Consider the following 14,377-nt stretch of genomic DNA (forward strand, 5'->3'; position numbering starts at 1 on the left):
CTTCCCACCTGCTCTGAGCCGGCTGTGGCCTCCACTCATGGCAACAAAGTTTCAATTATAGAAGACAAATAAATCCCAGATACCTGCTTCCAGCCAGCCTCCACTGGGAGCTTGGGTGGCTGGAGGCCGTGGCCAGCCTGAAGCCAGCCATCAGCCCCTCACCCAGGATGGCCACATCCTCATGGGGTGAGGTGCCCCGCTGGGGGGCTTGGCCAGCCTGTAAACAGCCATCAGCCCCTTACCCAGGCTGGCCACACCCTCTTGGGGTGAGGGTCCCCACTGTGGGGCTTAGCCAGCCTGAAAACGGCCCTCAGCCCCTCACCCAGACTGGCCAGGCACCCCAGCAGGACCCCCCACCCTGAAGGGGCTGTGGCCAGCCTACAAATAGCCCTCAGCCCCTCACCCAGACTGGCCAGGCACCCCTAACAGGGATCCCCACACTAAAGGGGCTGTGGCCAGCCTGCAAACAGCCATCAGCCACTCATGCAGGCTGGCCACACTCTCATGGGGTGAGGGTCCCTGCTGGGGGACTTGGCCAGCCTGCAAACTCCCATCAGCCACTCACCCAGACTTGCCAGGCATCCCAGCAGGATCCCCCTACCCTGAAGTGGGTGTGGCCAGCCTGAAAATGGCCCTCAGCCCCTCACCCAGGCTGGCCAGGCACCCCAGTGGGGACCCCCATCCTGAAGGGTGTGTGACCAGCCTGCAAACAGCCATCAGCCCCTCACTCAGGCTGGCCAAGCACTCCTATATAATAAAAGGGTAATATGCAAATTGACCCTAACAGCAGAACGACTGGGAATGACTGGTCACTGACACACACTGACCACCAGGGGGCAGATGCTCAATGCAGGAGCTGCCCCCTGGTGGTCAGTGCACTCCCACAGGGGGAGCTCTGCTCAGCCACAAGGCTGCCAGTATAGCGGTGGAGGTGGGAGCCTCTCCTGCCTCCTCAGCAGCGCTAAGGATGTCCAACTGCAGCTTAGGCCTGCTCCCTGCTGGCAAGTGGACATCCCCCGAGGGCTCCCGGGCTGCCAGAGGGATGTCTGACTGCCAGCTTAGGCCCAATTCCCCGGGGAGCGGGCCTAAGCCAGCAGATGGTCATCCTCCAAGGGGTCCCAGACTGTGAGAGGGCACAGGCCAGGCTGAGGGACCCACTGAGTGCACAAATTTTTGTGCACCGGGCCTCTAGTACTTAGATAAGTTACTCAGAGTAGAAGGCAAGTCTTTAAAGCATGAACATCAGAAGAGGACCACAGCCTTCATTCCCCCAGTGATGTTAACACATTTGATACTGCTCAGGAGTTTTCTTGTGTTTCGCGCGCCATCTGTTAAGGACTGCTCACGAGTGTTCTTGTTTTTCACGCCCATGGAAAAAGGAGCACATCTAGATACTTATGTAAATTTTGTTTGGTCCCCCTTCATAGAGGAAAATGTTTTACGCAGTACCATATGTTAAAAAAGTATTAGGAACTTTAATTGTTTAGTTGTTTATGTAAATAAAAATGTTATAATTATTGAAAAACAACACCTAAAGTGCATTATGATGATTTAAATAACGTGCAGTTTGCCCAAAAACGTGCGGTCCCTGGCGTATGTCATAGAGATTTCTATGCGGTACGCAATGTGTTAAATGATGAGTATGCTGTTCCCATGAAAAGAAAATGGGAGAAATTTTTTTGGCTTATTGGAATGAGAAAAGTAGAAAATAGAGAGGTTCTGAGGCTAAGGTGGAAAACAGAAGTGGTGAGATTGTGTGATGGTTCATTTTATGTGTCAACTTGACTGGGCCATGGAATGCTTAGATGTTTGGTCAAACATTATTCTGAGTGTTTCTGTAAGGGTGGTTTTAGCATTTAAATCAGTCTGCTTTGAATAAAGCAAATTTCCTTCCATAATGTAGGTGAGCCTCCTCAAATTAGTTTAAGTATTATTAGAATAAAAAGACCAGCTTCCCTTGAGCAGGATAGAAATCTCCAGACAGCCTTCAGACTTCGTCTGCAACATTGGCTCCTGGTTCTAGAGCAGAAGCATTTCAAACTCATGCAGGAATTTTAGCTCTTTGGGTCTCCACCCTGCTGGCTTCCAGACTGGAATTACAGACTCAGCTCTTCGGAGTCTCCAGCATGCCAGCATACCCTGCAGATTTTGGACGTGCCTGCCTCCATGAGCCAATTTGTTATAAATTTCTCTTTCAATCTCCCCCTTCCCCATCCCTCTACCACCACACACACACACACACACACACACACACACACACACAGCCTTTGATTCTATTTTTTTGGAGATCCTGACTAAAACAGACGGTGTGAAGCTGAAATATTACATGTACTAGTATTAGTCGATGAATGGAAAATCCCTAGAACAGGATAGCTCAAGGATGCTAAACACATTACCGTTGCATTTAAATTCTTTCTAACGCATATCTTTAACCCTGTCTGTCATTACTCTCCATTTTAATAATTTTACTTGAGGCACACTTACTCCTTTTTCAGTAAGTCCAACTTCTTCCTGCCTGAAGATATCTGCTCTTCCAGATATCCTTATCGTTCCTTTCCTACTTTATTAAAATTCTCACATGTCATTTTCTCATGTCTGTCTTGACAATTGTTTTCAAAAATACACTCCCCACCTGTGCAAATCACTCTCTATCCCTGCTGTATTGCTTTTCATTGCATTAAGGAACCTATAGTTATATTATAGGTAAATGTATGAATGAATGTATCTGTCTTAAATAAAATCTAAGCTTCATGAAGGCAGGGTCTTCTTCTTCACCAATATATTTTTAGCTCAGAATAATGCCTCATGTAGAATAGCCATTGAAATATTTGATGAATGAATGAGTAAAGGAAATCAAAATGATGTTTAATAAATAGTTCTTATCTATATCTAATTGAAATATGGTGTTCTGGTGTAGATTATTTTTCTATTTGTGACTTCAAAATATGTAATCCTCTAGGTATATATCATTCCTTCTCTAGTTCATTCTGATAACACTTTTCCTACAATTACTTTTTTTCCTGAAGTGACTACATTCCTAGAGTGTTTTCAAAAGTACTTTCAAAGTTTTTGTTTTAAGAGTTTGTATGTAATGTATGTACTTGTCACATAATGTAACCTTAAGAAGTAAAGTTGTAATTGACATGTGCTTTCAGTATAACAAGCAACCAGGAATGGAAATGATTTTCAGTATATTGATTTCCTCAATTTTTAAAAAATATATACTTTCATTTAAGTTAATAAACTTTATTTTAGAGCAATTTTAGGTTTACAACAAAATTGAGCAAAAGGTAGAGCTCTCATATACTTGATATACCACAGACAACTCCCCCACTATCAACACCCTACACCAGAGTGGTTCTTTTGTTACAGCTGATCAGCCTACATTGACACATCGTTTTCACCTAAAGTCTGCAGCTTACATTAGGGTTCACTGTTGATGTTGTACATTCAGTGGGCTTTTACAAATGTATAATAACATGTATCCACCACTATACTATTATAGAAAACTAGAGGCCTGGTGCACAAAAATTTGTGCACTCGGGGGGGTCCCTCAGACCGGTCTTTGCCCTCTCCCAGTCTGGGACCCCTCGGAGGATGTCCACCTGCTGGCTAAGGCCCTCTCCTTGGGGGATCAGGCCCAAGATGGCAGCCTGGCAGCCTTTGGGGGATGTCCACTTACCAGCAGGGAGCAGACCTAAGCTGCAGTCGGACATCCTTAGTGCTGCTGAGGAGGCGGGAGAGACTCCCGCCACCACTGCTGTGCTGGCAGCCATTAGCCTGGCTTGTGGCTGAGCAGAGCTCCACCTGTAGGAGCACAATGACCACCAGGGGGCAGCCCCTGCATTGAGCGTCTGCCCCCTGGTTGTCAGTGTGTGTCATAGTGACCAGTCATTCCCAGTCGTTCTGCTGTTAGGGTCAATTTGCATATTACCCTTTTATTATATAGGATAATTTTATTGCCCTAAAAATCCTCTGTGCTCTGCCATCCTTCCTCTGTGCAACCCCTGGCAACCACAGTCTTTTGCTATCTATTGCATAGTTTTTCCTTTTCCAGGATGTCATATAATTGGAATTATATAGTATGGATGGACTAGCAACATTTTCACATTGGCTTCTTTCGCCTAAAGATGTTTATTTACATTTCCTCCATGTATTTTCATGGCTTGATAGTTTTTTTCTTTTTGTTTTATCTTTAAAATCTTTATTGTTGAAAGTATCACATATATCCTCCTTTCCCCCCCATTGGATAGTTTATTTCTTTTTTAAAATATGTTTATTTTTCATTTTTTAGAGAGAGAGGAAGGGAGAGGGAGAGGGAGAGGGAGATATAAACATCAGTGAGAGAGAAACATTCATTGGCTGCTTCCTGCACACCTCCTACTGGGGATTGAGCTCGTAACCCAGGCATGTGCACCTAACGGGAATTGAATTGGTGACCTCTTGGTGCATGGGATGACACTCAACTACCTGAGCCACACCAGCCAGGTGATGTTTATTTCTTTATAGCACTGAATAATATTCCGCTGTCTTCATATACCATAGTTTATTTATTCACCTACCAAAGGACTTCTTGGTTGCTATCAAGTTTTGGTGATTATGAATGATACTATAAACTTCTGTGTGCAGATTTTAGTCTGGGCATAAGTTTTAATCCATTGGGAAAATACCAAGGAGCGTGATTGCTGGATCATATGGCAAGATATGTTTAGTTTTATAAGAAATTGCCAAAGTGGCTGTACTATTTTTTTTATTTTCCCCCCTTTATTGATTAAGATATTACAAATGTGTCCTTATCCCTCCAATGTCCCCTTATCCCCCCAATCCTGCCCTCACCCTCACCCTCACCATGGCTGTACTATTTTGCATTCCCACCAGCAGAGCCTGAAGTTTCCTGTTGCTGCACATCTCATTAGCATCTGATATCAGTGTTTTGGATTTTGGCCATTCGAATAGATGTGTAGTGACATCTCACTGACATTTTAATTTCCATTTTCCTAATGACATATGATGTTGATCATCTTTTCAAATGCTTACTTGCTGTCTGTACATCTTTTTGGTGTCCAGGTTTTACCCCATTTTTAATTGGGTGGTTTGTTTTCTTACTGTTGAGTTTTAAGTGTTCTCTATAGTATATATTTTGGATAATAATCCTTTATCATATATGTTTCTTGCAAATGTTTTTTCCCAGTCTGTGACTTGCCTTCTCATTCTCTTGACATTGTCTTTCATAGAGCATATTTTTTTAAAAAAATTTAATGGTCTAGTCTAGTTTATCATTTATTTCTTTCATGGATCATACTTTTGGTATTGTGTCTAAAAAGTCACCACCATACCCAAGGTCTTCTAGGTTTGTTTGCATGTTATCATCTAGGAGTTTTTTAGATTTGCAATTTACATTTAGGTTTCTGATCCATTTTGAGTTAATTTTTGTGAAGGGGATAAGATCTGTGTGGAGATACGTTCTTTGTTTGTTTTTTAAAAAAGTGAATATTCAGTTGTTCCAGCACCATTTATTGAAGAGACACTGTATTGGGGACAGGTTGAATGGCTGTATATGTTTGCCTAGGGTTCAGGGAAGATATCTATGCTAGGGAGAGAAACTTGAGAGGCTGATATTTAGCTGGTAGGATGAGCTCTCCAAAAGATAATCTACATCAAGCATGTTAAACTCAAAGGCTAACACGGGCCAAATAAACAAGATTTAAGTTTATGTGGGTCACAAAAAAACAAAAGCTTCAATTTTCATAGAAATGTAGGTTTATTTCGATAGAGACATGCTGAATACAAAGGACTGAAATAAATGAGTAATTGTTAACATAAAATAATAGAACTTTTAAAAAAAATTAATACTTTTTCTTGAACATTAATTTACCAGACACTGAATAACTACACAAATTAATAAGCATAATGCAAATAAACCAATTTTTCTTGTTCTCCGAAAGCGAACTATTTCCTGTTGCACAAACCAAACAAGTCAGTACAAGATTAATGATGTGGCAATCAGCTGCTAAAATATTCGCTGCTGGTATTAGTGGACAGAAATGGTGCACCTGTGCATAAAGCGCTTAAGGGAAATGAATGCAGCATGATTATAGTAATCAGTCATTAGCGAACGTTGTAGTTTGTTATTAATAACTAGAGGCCCGGTGCACGAATTCATGCACCAGTGGGGTCCCTCGGCCTGGCCTGCGGGATCGGGCTGAAACCAGCTCTCCAACACCTCCTGAGGGGTCCTGGATTGTGAGAGGGTGCAGGCCAGGCTGAGGGACTCCACTGGTGCACGACTGGGGCCGGAGAGGGATGTGGGAGGTTGGCCAGCTGGGGAGGGACCGCAGGAGGACTCAGGGTGTGTCCAGCCTGTCTTGTTCAGTCCCAATTGGCCAGACACCAGCAGCAAGCTAATCTACTGGTTAGAGCATCTGCCCCCTGGTGGTCAGTGCACGTCATAGCAAGCGGTTGAGCAGCCTTAGCGTATCATTAGCATATTACACTTTGTTGAACAGATGACTGGATGACTGGACACATAGTATATTAGGCTTTTATTAATAGGATTATGTGTAACAGGATATTGTAAAAATTAAATTACAAAATATTTATTAAAACATTACTTACTGTTATATTAGCTGAGCTGCAAAAATATTCATTGTGTGTTGCATGCAGCCTGTGGGCTGTGAGTTTGACATGCTTGGTATACATTGAAAAAGAAAAGAGGTCTGAGGGTACTGCAAAAATAAGAAGTCAGGGAGTTGAGGTTGAGCAGCCTGGGAAATTGAGAGGGAGTGGCTAAAGAGGTAATAATAAAACCAAGGGAATGTGGTATCTTAGGAATAAAATTTTTCTATGAGGAGTAAGTGACCAGTTGATTTGATAAGCCCAGGAGGAAGAGAATTGACCATTGACCATTGGATTTAGCAAATAGAGTTTAATTGGTGAATTTGATTGCATACCTAAGTTGGTATTGGACAGATTTCTCCACTGAAAAGTTACTGTTTTTATCTTTGTAATCCTATCTAATAAAAGAGAAACATGGTAATTAGCGTACGACTGCTACCCTTCCCATTGGCTAATCAGGGTGATATGCAAATTAACTGCCAGCCAAGATGGCGGCCGGCAGCCAGGCAGCTGGAAGCGAACAGGGAGGCTTGCTTGCTTCAGTGACAGAGGAAGCCAAGCTTCCCCGCCTGCCTTGCTGGCCTCTCAGCTGCACTCTAAGCAACATTGTAACAAATATAGAAGCTAAACAAAACCCCGGGCTTCAGCCAGCAGGACCACAACATTGTTTCAAATACAGAAGGTAAACAAAGGCCAGAAACCTGCTTTCAGCAGCAGAGGTCTCATAGCTGGAGCCGAGCCTCAGAGCTAAAGCTGGCCCAGAATAAAAAAAAAAAAAAAAGGAAAAAGGAGCGGTTGGGAGCTACAGTCATCCGCCAGCCTGAAAACGGCCCTCATCCCCTCACTCAGGCTGGCCAGGCACCCCAGTGGGGACCCCCACCCTGAAGGGGGTGTGACCAGATGCAAACAGCCATCATCCCCTCACCCAGGCTGGCCAGGCACCCCAGTGGGGACCCCCACCCTGAAGGGGGTGTGACCAGATGCAAACAGCCATCATCCCCTCACCCAGGCTGGCCAAGCACCCCAGTGGGGACCCCCACCCTGAAGGGGGTGTGACCAGCTGCAAACAGCCATCATCCCCTCATCCAGGCTGGTCAGGCACCCAAGCGGGACCCCCACCCTGATCCAGGACACCCTTAGGGCAAACCAGCCAGCCCCCACCTGTGCACCAGGCTTCTATCCTATATAGTAAAAGGGTAATATGCCTCCCAGCACTGGGATCAGCTGAGCAGCGAGGCCTCCTGGCACCGGGATCAGTGTGACAGGGGGCAGCGACCAAACCCCCTGATCACCCTGCGGCTCTGTGTGTGACGGGGCGAGGCCACAACCTCCCTATCCTCCCTGCTCTGTTTGTGACAGGGGGGAGCTCCCCAACCCCCTGATCGCCCTGCGGCTCTGTGACAGGGTGCGGCGCCCCAACCCCCTGATCGGCCCTGCTCTGTGCGTGACAGGGGGGAGCCCCCCAACCCCCTGATGGGCCCTGATCTGTGCGTGACAGGGGGGAGCTCCCCAACCCCCTGATCGCCCTGCTCTGTGTGTGACGGGGGGGGGGGGGCACAACTCAACTATCAGCCCTGCTCTGTGAGTGACAGGGGGGAGCTCCTCAATCCCCGATCGGCCCTGCTCTGTGAGTGACAGGGTACGGAGCCCCAACCCCCCTGATGGGCCCCGCTCTGTGCGTGACAGGGGGCAGTGTCCCAACCCCCTGATTGGCCCTGATCTGTGGGTGACAGGGGGTTGCGCCGCAACCTCCCCATCGACCCTGCCTTGAGTGTGACAGGGGGCGGTGCCCCAACTCCCCAATCGGCCCTGCTCTGAGCGTGACTAGGGGTGACATCACAACCTCCCGATCCACCCTGCTCTGTGAATGACAGGGGGTGGCGCCCCAACTCCCCAATCGGCCCTGCTCTGAGCCCGACCAGGGGCTGCACCTAGGGATTGGGCCTGCCCTCTGCCACCCGGGAGCAGGCCTAATCCAGCAGGTTGTTATCTCCCAAGGGGTCCCAGACTGCGAGAGGGCACAGGCCGGGCTGAGAGACCCCCTTCCCCCCCCCAGTGCACAAATTTTTGTGCACCGGGCCTCTAGTCCTATATAATAAAAGCCTAACATGCAAGTGGTCCCCTCGACTGACCAGGAGTTCTCCTGGGAGTTCAACTGCTTGCTATGATGTGCACTGACCACTAGGGGGCGGTGCGAACCATAGCGGGCGTTGGTGACGTGGTGCTGGCAGCAGGTGGCAAGTGGAGGTGCTGTAAGCCCCCATGGGCCCCAATGAGAGCGGGACCAGGGTGGGATGGGGGAGCAGGTGAGTGGGCGGCACCAGGCCAAGGCGGGTGCAAGCCACTGGTTGCCGGGTGGAGGCCTGATTGCCCTGCTGATCTGATTGCAGGGCGACCAGTGGTGGCAGCAAGGGTGCGTCAGCGTGATTGGTGGGGCAATCGGGCCCCCACAGGCAGCAACCAGCCGGGGCGGCTCCCTCAGCACCTGGGAGCCGGGCAGCAGCTAGGCAATCAGTGGGGCATTCGGGCCCTGCAGGCGGTGATCAACAGCAGCAGCAAGGAGGGGGTGGGTGCTGCCAGTCTCCCTCAGGGTTTGGGAGCCGGGTGGGCGGCGGCAGCGGGGGTGGGGGGTGGCAGCAGCACAATTGGCCAGGTGATCAGACCCTTGCAGGCGGTGACCAGCCAGGGCGATGGGGGGTGGGGCCACCGCCCAGCTCCCAGACACTGAAGGAGAAAGGGCAAATAACAATATTAAAATATTTCTTCTAATTATTTTTGTTCAATGTGCATGAATCGGTGCACCAGGCTCCTAGTTAATAAATATCTTGTGACACCAGGCTCCTAGTTAATAAATATCTTGTGAGGCCCACCTTGATCTTGTTCTTATTATTTTGGCCAATAATTTTAGTATTCATTGATGACTTTGCCAGGAACATCTGTTACTGTAGTATTTGCCTGGTGATGATTTTTCTATTTCCCTTATTGCTTCTGCATTTATTGGCATTCTACTGTAAGGAAATGCTGCCCATTAGCCTTTATTATTTATTTATCCAGTTATTTATATCAGCACGGGCTCATGGATATTTATTTTATTCTATGGGTTATGCTATATTACTGTTGTTATTTTATTGCTAAAATTGGTTCATATGTTCTTTGGAAATGTCCCCATTATTTTTTAGGCATATCCTGCTTTGTGTGATACCACAAAATATTCCAGGTTAATCTTATATTTTTCCTGCCTCAGTCCTGCCATCAGTCATTTCTCTAAGGTTGTTTTAATTGGAATTCTAAGGTTACTTAATGGGAAGGTATGTAGAAACCAAGATCCAGTGCTAAGTGTGCGCACATGGCTATTGGGGTATAATTGCTTCTAGGCCTTCATAATGGACAGAGATAGGAAATATGTATTTTTACTACACATGTATACTTCTTTATCTATCCAAATCTTATATATATTAAAAACCAGGATTTCATACAGATACCTCTAATTTCAATTTATTACCATAGTATTCTTTCTATCCTTTTCTCTTTCCTCATTTATAACTTCTTTTTTGCACAGTGATAAACTTGGTTCACATTATTCACAATCTATCTACGTACTTGCTCAAACTTACCATACACATAAACAATCCACCTACAACAGCAACAAATGTAGCCACAAAAGAAGAGAGAATTAGGAAGGAGAGTGATCCAGAATCTTACTCTGCCCTCAGCTGCGCAGAGATCCTTGTATGCAATCCAGTGGTATCAGCTGGAAACCTGGAATTTCTATCATCTCTCCTATGAGGGGAAAAGCACCAGTCAGGTTCCTGGGTTGGTGGGGTGGTTACCCCCCCCCCCCAAGTGACTGATGCTTCCTGAGACTGTTCAAACCTATAGGCTTGGCCTCTGCTTCTGTCTCCCCTGCAAAGCTCAAGATGCAGGGCTCCTGAGGGTGAGGCTGGATGTATCGCCTAGGATGGGGTTTTTTCCTTTTCCTGAGCTGTGGCTACTAGAATGGGCCAGAGCCTCTGAGGAAAATGGCCATTTCAGTTTGTGAGGGTGCAACTGGATGCAGGTCTCTCAGCCACCTCTTTTCCATACCTCCCCCTGACCCAGTGTTTCCTGCCCAAGCCTTTCATCAGGTATCTTCAGTTCATACCTCTCTCCCTCCACTGAAGCCTGGGGTAAGTCAGTTGCTAAAAATGAAAATCCTGTGCTCTGGGTTTAAAAACAAACAAGAACAACAACAAAAGAACACCCTGCAGCTTTATGTCTGACGGGCTCCACACTCCCTGGTGGCCAGTGGTCCTGCTGCCTTTCATAGCTGGATGTTACGTGGGTTACTGGTCTTGGCTCTAGTGCTCTAGAGTGAGGAGTGCAGCCTGGGTCCTGGGCCTCCATCTTCTCAGGGGAAAAAACCCTCCTGTAGCCGAGAACTCCCTCTTCACTCTTGGCCTGCTGCCTGTGAAAGCCGGGTCAGCCTTTCTCATGACCTCGCCCTTCCCACTGGTCACCAGGTGTTTTCTGTCTTTCCTTGATATAAGCCTTCTCAACTGGACCTCAGTTGGTAATTCCAGATGAATGTTCCCCACTTTAGTGGTATTTCTAGTCTGGCCCTGGGAGGATGTGCAAGAAAGGTCTGCCTATTTGGCCACCACCTTTCTGTCTCTTGCTGTTTTTTTATTTAGCTATTATTGACATATATGAGTTTCAGGAGCACCACATAATCCTATATAATAAAAGGCTAATATGGAAATCAACTGAATGGTGGAATGACCGGTCACTATGATGTGCTCAATGCAGGGGCTGCCCCCTGGTGGTCAGTGCACTCCCACAGTGGGAGCACTGCTCAGCCAGAAACCCTGAGCCGGGCTCACAGCAGCACAAAGGATGACTGCTGGTGGGGAGTGGGCCTAAGCTGTCATTTGGACATCCCCTGAGGGCTCCTGGACTTCGAGAGGTTGCAGGCCGGGCTGAGGGACATCTTCCCCCCCCCCCCCCGAGTGCACAAATTTCATGCACTGGGCCTCTAGTGATTTAATATTTGTATGTATTGCAAAATGATCTCCACAATAAGTCTAGTTAATATCCATCAGCATAAAGTTACAAAAGTTTTTTTTAATTAAAATTTTTATTGATTTTTAGAGAGAGGAAGGGGAGAAGGGAAGCATCAAATTGTCATTCCCCTTATTTATACATTCATTGGTCTATATCTGTATGTGCTCTGACTAGGGATCAAACCTGCAACTTTGGCATATTGGGACAGCACTCTAACCAACTAAGCTACCTGGCCAGGGCAAAAGTTTTTTTTTTTTTTTTTTTTTCCTCTGATGAAAACTTTTAAGATCTTTCTTGGCAACTTTTAGATATACAACACAATATTATTAATTCTAGTCTCCATATTATACATTACATCCCCATGACTTATTTTCTGGCTGGGAATTTGTACGTTTTAACTGCCTTTACCCATTCCCACTCATACTTTTAACCTTGACAATAACCCTGAATGAAGACTTGTACTTTGTAGCATTTAGAACTGTCTTCCAGTTTCAAGGTCAGAGAGTTACTGAAACATACTGTTCTTTTCTAAAGTGAGTGGATTGGACTATATCTACGTTTAGCTATGTCTTTTATCTGTGATTATGTAAATTTTAGTTAAGCACTCAGCATTCAATATAGAAGTGTGTTTAATTTCTTGTTGTTATTATTATTATTATTTTCTATTCATACATAGCTTTGTATCATACTTTTAAGAAGATTCTATTGCATTTTAAACCATTTTTTATAACCTTTCCCTAAGGTATTCCCATCTGTCAGCAGCACTTAATTTGGAATAACGTGGAACTTGAAGATGATTATTGCTTGAATGATTACAAGTGAGTGTAATTGCATATTAATTGTTTTATAGATGCTCAGTATTGCGACTTCATTTAGTACCATTGTTTTTCTTCTGAATCTGTGGATCATGTCTCTTCTTCTGAATAGTTCTGTTTTTTAGATTTCAGTGTAAATCCCAAACTAAATAAACTGTTGAACAAAACAGAAACAGAAGCATGGAAACGTGTGGAACAGACTAACAGCTGTCAGAGGGGTGGGGAAGCAGGGACTGGATGAAAGAAGGTGAAGAGATTAGCCAAAAAACTTATATACATACCATACAGACACAGACAACAATATGGTGATAGAGGGAAAGGAGCAGTGGGGGGTAGGTGGAACTGGGCAAAGGGGAAGAAAATGGGGACATAAAGAGATTTTGCTTGGAGTGATGGATACACAATGCAGTTTGCAGATAATGTGGGGTTTTTTTTGCCAATTTATTATTATTTTTTAACTAGAGGCCCAGTGCATGAAAATTCATGCACTGGAAGAGGGGCCCCATAACCTGGCCTGCGCCCTCTCACAGTCCAGAACTCCTCAGGGGTGGGAGATGACCCGGAAATCAGGGGAAGGCAACATCCCATCACACCTCTGCTGCTGCCACTGCTGGCAGCGCAAGCCTCGGCCGGCCCTGGTTACCTGAGCCTCGGGCTGCCTGGGGCAGCTGGGCAGCCACCATCTGAGGCTTGCCTGTGCCTTGGGCCAGCCCTGGTTGGCTGGGGGGCTGAGGGGACTGAGGGACTCTGGAGGCAGGCATGTGGCAAGGCCGGGTGGGAGGGCCCGGCCTTGCCGCACACCTGCCACCCCAGCAGGGTGGAGAGGACTGGGCGCCGCCATCTTGTGGCTGTGAGTGCTGCCATCTTTGAGGGTATGGCAGTCAATTAGAATATTCCCTCCTGATTGGCTGTGGGTGCCCCCATCTTTGAGGGTGGGGCAGTAATTAGCATATTCCCTCCTTATTGGCTGTGGGCACTGCCATCTTGCAATGGCATGAGGGTCAATTAGCATATTCCCTCTTTATTAGATAGGACTAGAGGCCTGGTGCACAAAAATTTGTGCACTGGCGGGGGGGGGGGGCAGTGTCCCTCAGCCCCACTTGTGCCCTCTCACAGTCTGGGACCCCTCGGGAGATAACGACCTTCTGGCTTAGGCCCGCTCCCGGGTGGCAGAGGGCAGGCCCAATCCCTAGGTGCAGCCCCTGGTTGGGCTCAAAGCAGGGCCGATTGGGGAGTTGGGGCGCCACCCCTTGTCATGCACAGAGCAGGGCAGATCGGGAGGTTGCGATGCCACCCCCAGTCACGCTCAGGGTAGGGCCGATTGGGGGGTTGGGGCGCCATCCCCTGTCACACTCAAGACAGGGTCGATGGGGAGGTTGCAGCGCCACCCCCTGTCACGCACAGAGCAGGGCCGATCAGGGGGGTTGGGGCTCCATACCCTGTCACCCACAGAGCAGGGCCGATCAGGGAGTTGAGGAGCTCCCCTGTGTCACGCACAGAGTAGGGCCGATAGGGGAGTTGGGGCACCGCCCCCTGTCACCCACAGAGCAGGGCCAATCAGGGGTTGGGGCACTGCCCCCTGTCACACTCAGGGCAGGGCCAATGGGGAGGTTGCGGCTGCACCCTGTCACACACAGAGCAGCGCCATTCAGGGGTTTGGGGAGCTCCCCCGTCAGGCACAGAGCAGGTCCGATCAGGGGGTTGGGACGCCTTCCCCTGTCATGAACAGAGCAGGGCGGATAGGGAGGTTGTGGCCTTGCCCCCTGTCACACACAGAGCCGCAGGGCAATTAGGGGGTTTGGGCGCTGCCCACTGTCATGCTGCTCCAGGGGCCAGGAGGCCTCGCGGCTCTGCTGATCCCAGTGCTGGGAGGCTCTGCTAATCCCAGTGCCCGGAGGCGTTGCGGC

General features: G+C 47.5%; 1 protein-coding gene across 6 annotated transcripts in view; it reads left to right on the forward strand.

Moving 5' to 3' along the window:
• Positions 1-14,377, forward strand: part of ZFAND4 (zinc finger AN1-type containing 4) — a 91,407-nt gene that overhangs the window by 34,672 nt on the left and 42,358 nt on the right. For 4 of the 6 annotated variants that reach the window (XM_059662121.1, XM_059662120.1, XM_059662119.1 and 1 more), the window contains one exon: positions 12,398-12,473. The exons of the other annotated variants lie outside the window; for them this stretch is intronic. In XM_059662121.1, the coding sequence (XP_059518104.1) occupies positions 12,398-12,473 (76 nt within the window). The remainder of the gene's footprint in view (positions 1-12,397; positions 12,474-14,377) is intronic. 6 annotated transcript variants of the gene reach the window in all.

This window comes from Myotis daubentonii, chromosome 13 (genome assembly GCF_963259705.1).
Source record: "Myotis daubentonii chromosome 13, mMyoDau2.1, whole genome shotgun sequence".
NCBI classification, from domain to species: domain Eukaryota; kingdom Metazoa; phylum Chordata; class Mammalia; order Chiroptera; family Vespertilionidae; genus Myotis; species Myotis daubentonii.